The following is a 5,655-nucleotide window of genomic DNA, read 5'->3' on the forward strand; positions in this document are numbered from 1 at the left end:
TTTCTTGATCCATTCATCTACTGAGGGGCATCTGGGTTGGTTCCATATCTTAGCTATGGTAAATAATGCTGCAATAAACATAATCGTGCTGGTAGTTTTAGTGTGGTCTTGTTTGTGATCATTTGGGTAAATGCCCAAAAGTGGGATTGCTGGGTCATAGGGGAGCTCTATGTGGAGTCTTTTGAGGATCAATACTTTTATTTTGGTTTTGTTTCCACAAGTAAAAATAAATTTCTCTTTAAAAAGAAATTATAGGGGCAAATATCTAAAAAAAATTTATTAACCCTATTTTTTTTTCTGGTCACTTGGGAATGAAAGCTCTTAAACTGCTTTAGCCAGAGCACAGCTTGTGTTCTGTGAAACTCTAACTGGAAAACCACTATTGAGGAAATTGAAGGTGCTGGCACTTAAGCTTTGCTTCTCTGTTAGGTATTGGTAATGTAATGCAGCGTTTTGATGCGCCATCATCACATTATCGATGAGGTCATTCTTAGGAAGTATTTTCCTAACATCGTAGTTTGCTTGGGCTATCCTAATGAAATACCACCAAGTATGTGATTTTAACAATAGAAATGTATTTCTCATAGTCCTGAAGGATCCAAGGACCAGATAATTTAGTTTCTAGTGAGGATAAAAACTCCCCGTGTTTGAAGATTCCTTTCTTCCTTTCTTCCTGTCTTCCTTTCTCTTTCTTTCTGTCTGTCTTCCTTTCTCTTTCTTTCCTTCCTTCCTTCCTTCCTTCCTTCCTTCCTTCCTTCCTTCCTTCCTTTCTCTTAGTGGTAGTTTCTTGTGTATATGCTGAAATGACTGGAACTAAAATTCTTTTCAATTTTATTAGATTTAATTTTCTTCTATAGCTAAACATACATTTTGGCATATTTAAAGGACTACCTCATCTATGGTATCAGCCAAGTAATTCATTTGCCCTAACTTAATTCATCAGCATTAACTGGGCTGGGCTGTGGATGCACGTTGTTTTCAATTTATTGCCTACCAAGACCTTGAGAGATAACCCATAGGTTAAGGTACATTTCCCTTTTTGTTTTCAGGCTTTGTGCATTCTAGTTTCTATGGCTCTGATGTATGTAATAGCCAAATCATTTTTATCACTCATATCTGGATTACTATTTTGGAGTTTTCTTTTTTATTTCTCTTGTTTCAAAGGGTGTTTCAGTGTAATGTATCATGTGGTTTCTTTTGTGTATATTGTTCATAATCACTTAATTTTGACCATATTCTCTCCATTTCCCCTGCTAAAGATACCAATTAAACTCGTAGTTTTAGAGTGAGACATAAACGTTTGCCTCAAAAATGAGAAAAACATGTGGTGGTAATTCCTCCCATCATATACTTTATTTTCAGATAGATCTCCTGGCCATTAAATAAACAGTATTGAAAAGAGTTTATATGACTCATTTAGTACTGTATCAGTTACTTGCAGTTGATTTTATATTACTTTGCTTTTGTTTTTAGGTTCATGGTTCAAAATCAATGAACATATTTGGTGGCTTTCGCCAGATGGTAAAAGAAGGAGGTGTTCGTTCCCTTTGGAGAGGAAATGGCATAAATGTCATTAAAATTGCTCCAGAGACAGCTGTGAAGTTCTGGGCATACGAACAGGTAATTGTAATCATCTATGGAAATTATGGGCAAAGAGAAGTTACTAAACGGATTCAGTAAAGATTCATACATTCATTTTAGAATTCTTATAGCACATACATATTTTTAAAATATAAACTCCATGAGGAATTTCTCCTAAAAGATTAAGCTCAATAAACTCAGTGATTTCTTATGAGTAAATTCTGGAATTCTGGATCTCATGATTCATAAAGCATTTTTTTGTTCTTGGTGGTACTGGGGTTTGAACTCAAGACCTTGTACTTGTTGGACAGGTGCTAAACCACCCCCAACCCAGTGTGTGTTTTCTTTAAGTCGATCTGAAGGCAAAGGTAGACTCTCTACTTATTTGAATTGCTAATAGAATGGTACACTAACATACATTTTACAAAAGTGTCCCAGTCTAATTACTCTGGAGAGGAAGCTTTTAAGTTAAAATTCTGTGTGTGAGTTGACATTGCTGTAACCTAGAGCTGAGTTCATAGTAAAAGCTCCTTAAAGGCAGGGCCATGCTTCTTATTGAGCACTGCCACACTGAGGTTCAGTGCAGTACTTGTGGTTAAACTGCTAAGCCAGTGTTTGTTGAATGAATAAATGAGAGAATGAGTGAATGCGCTTACCTCTGAATCAGCTTCTCTGCTGACTTTCATTGACTTACATGGCTTAGGATATTGCTTCCTCCTAGCCAGATGGTAAAAGGAAATATAGGAATAATAAGTATTAGAATCTAGCTTTTCCTGAGATCCTTAGCAGAATGGTCTAGTTGAGAATTTACTAAGGCCTTTTCAGTCATTCATTCCATCACTGTTTATCGTGGACTACTAGGGCCTTGAAATTTAAATTCACCCTGTAATTTCTGGTTGTATTTTAAATAAGTTTTAGATTATTTTGGAAAATGTTTTGATCTAGAACAGCAGAATAGACTCAAGCAGATTATAAAATCTAAAGATGTCCTTAGTTTAGGAAATCAAGCAGCATCAAAGAAGCATTGACAGGATGTCAATGCATATAGTTCCATAAGTCTGTGATAAATTTTCAGCTGCACCCTTAAAAAAATAAACAATATCAAAAGAAAAGAAACACTGGACAAGAATGTAATGGGAACCCATTTTGGGGAAAGATATTTTTCCTTTTGTGAATATTTGAGCATTCAAATCATGAGTATTGAAATTTTCTAACCACATGATTTGGTTTCATGATAGGAAAGCCAGAGCCTAAAATACATATTCAAAAATAATGCCATTATCTCAGCAGGAGAGAGTTTGGTATATTTGAAAGCAAACATGCACATGATACTTGCTACCACCTTTCAGTCTTACCTTGGCTATTACCAGCAGGCATTATCTGCTTCTAACCAGCCAGCTGCTTCCGTGAGCTCTCCTACAGCATTCTGATATCTGCAGATTGTTATCAAGGGAAAGCTCTCTGCCCAGCATGGCCTAGTGCCCTGGTAGTCTCTTGGGCCTGTGATACTGCTTCATTTTCTCTCCTGCTACAAGAGCTCCACTCATTTCTTCATGCTCTCTTTAGGCCATCTTTCTGAGAGAAGCACTTTCTGAGCATTCCATCCCAAACCTGCACCCTCTCCACCAGCCTCCTTACAGTGCTAGATCATGGAATAGTCAGCTTTCCATTGGCTAATGGAAACCACATTGCTTCTCTAGCGAGTTCTAAATACTTCCAGGATAAATGATATGTTGCCTATATTCTCAAATCTTAGAGTGCTAAGAAAGCTTACTTTTGGATTTGGATACGTTTTGTTTATGAAATAACTAGGCATTTAGGTAGCTAAGCCTTGTCTGTCACTCTCAGATGCATCAGTCTTGGGATGGCGTTTTATAATGTCCAAGTGGTCATTGCCATATTGGGGCACTGTGTCACTCATGGTGGCAGTGTGCCCAGTGCTCACACGGTTCCAGCTGCCATCTAAGTTCTAACTGCTTTCCACGCTTGTGTCTCTCGCTTCCTCTTTGTACCCACCCACACATCCACTTGTGTATTGTGAATCTCTGCATCTCTACTTGCATATCCCACGGGAGTACTTCAGACTCAACATGTTCACAACACAACAGTCATGTTCCTTCTGCCCTTACTCCCTTTCCTGTCCCAGCAAACCAGCACACACACACACACACACACACACACACACACACACATTCCTTTCTTTTCTAGAATAGAGAAGGATTTTAATGAGTAATTTCATACCACCCTTTCCTTTCATTTTATAATACTTCCGAGTAAAATGATGGACAACCGTTCCTCAATCTATATCATAGTGAACTTTATTATCCTTAAGGTTTTATTCAGGCGTGATTTTCTTCAGGGAATCTTCTTTGTTGCTATGGTTCCAATTGTTTTCTTTGTTTTCAGCTCTTCCTTAGTGAGTTTTGATTGTTCCAGTACCTGACACCTGGCTTTTGTGAGACTGGGAGCTTTCTTAGGCACTAGTTGTTTGTTTTCATAGTTTGCATTCCCAGCCCGGTATCAACAAACATTGCTGAGTGGGTGAGAAGGACTAGAATTAGAGCCTGTAAACTGGAATCTCCAGCCATTTAGATGTGAGGGAGGATGGAGATTGTAAGTGTAGGAGAGGCACAGCACAGAGGCAGAAGGAATGCTAGGTGGTTCTGTGCCTCAGGTGGAGTGCAAGGCACTTGTGGTTAGAGTATGGTGAAAGAGGCACAAACCAGATACGCCAGGATTCTCCTTCATCTGGATTAGAGCGAGGGCTAGTAGGCATTGTAGGCAGGGAAATGAAATGAGTGGATTTACACTGAAGGAAGATTAGTTTGGAAAAAGGAGTGGTAATAGTAGTGCAGAAGAGTGAGATTGGACTGGAGGCGGGAACATTATGGAAATACTTTATGGAAATATTTTAGATGGCAGAGAGAAACTTCCTCCTTTCCTTCCCTTCCTCTTTCCTTCTTTCCTTTTATTTTTTTTGAGACACAGAATTACCCATGTAGCCCAGCATGGCCTTGAATTCAAGACCCTCCTGTCTTTGCCTCCCCAGTACTGAGATAACAGGTATATACCACTATAGCTAACATTACAGATGATACGTTCTTAACAAATTGCATTTATTTATTTTGACAGTGTGACAGGAAAAGTATTTGAGCCTATCTGAAGAGGAGTCTTATGTAGCATCCTGGTCATTCAGGAAACAGAGTCCTTAGAAATACTTGAGCTCATTTGTGGAGAGTATCTACTATTTGAGTAACTTCCGGAAATAGTAATGTGTCTAACTTTCATCATGAGCAGAGAAACACGATCTTGCTAGGAGAAATGAGTCCTATCTTGTTGCTTTGGGCCCTTTAAATTTCAAGAAGCAGCAGCTGCCTAGTTTGGGATTGAAAAATCACTGGGGCGGGAGGATGGGCAGCATGGAAGAAAGGGAAGGATCCTTAGAGAATCTCCCTGACCCTCTCCTTCTCCACTCCTGTCTGCTTTTCTCTGTAGTTTTACCCATGTCTCCACCTGGAACCAGTGATTGCTTTCTCAGACCCACACCCTATTTCCAAGAGAAGGAATTTGAGGCACCTGGCTAATTCCACAGCCACTGCAAGGGCAGAACCTTTTCTTTCCATGAGTGTGAAGACAATCTGTTACTAGTAATAATAACTTCTGAACATTCACCATGTGCCTAACACAGTGCTAACTTTCATATCATGTGTTATTTCATCCTAGCAACAGCCATAGCTTGTGCTAACATAGATAAGGCAACTTGAAGAAGTTCATGAACTTGTCAGGGCCACCTGGCTCAGAGGTTCTGGCATACATCTTTCTGACTCCAGATCCTATAATAGAAGCATCCAGACTAGTTAATATTTTGACTTCATTTGAGTCATAGTTCCCTCTTTGGTCCAATCAGCTCTGTTGGGTTGCTTTGGTACTGGTGGGCCAGGAAGTACTGGGGTCAATGTGCTAGTCTAATTAAATGTATATCTACCAAAAATGCTTCCCCAAGTTGTAAATATTTGTTTGTTAAATATTGACAAAGATTGTTTAATTAATATTTTTAAAAAAAATTTTTCCCCT

General features: G+C 38.9%; 1 protein-coding gene across 1 annotated transcript in view; it reads left to right on the forward strand.

Moving 5' to 3' along the window:
- Nucleotides 1–5,655, forward strand: part of LOC105997429 (calcium-binding mitochondrial carrier protein SCaMC-1) — a 58,638-nt gene that overhangs the window by 41,586 nt on the left and 11,397 nt on the right. Inside the window, exon 6 of the mRNA XM_013031852.1 lies at nt 1,474–1,620. Coding sequence (XP_012887306.1) covers nt 1,474–1,620 — 147 coding nt within the window. The remainder of the gene's footprint in view (nt 1–1,473; nt 1,621–5,655) is intronic.

Source organism: Dipodomys ordii, unplaced genomic scaffold (assembly GCF_000151885.1).
Source record: "Dipodomys ordii isolate 6190 unplaced genomic scaffold, Dord_2.0 Scaffold146, whole genome shotgun sequence".
In the NCBI taxonomy this organism is placed as follows: domain Eukaryota; kingdom Metazoa; phylum Chordata; class Mammalia; order Rodentia; family Heteromyidae; genus Dipodomys; species Dipodomys ordii.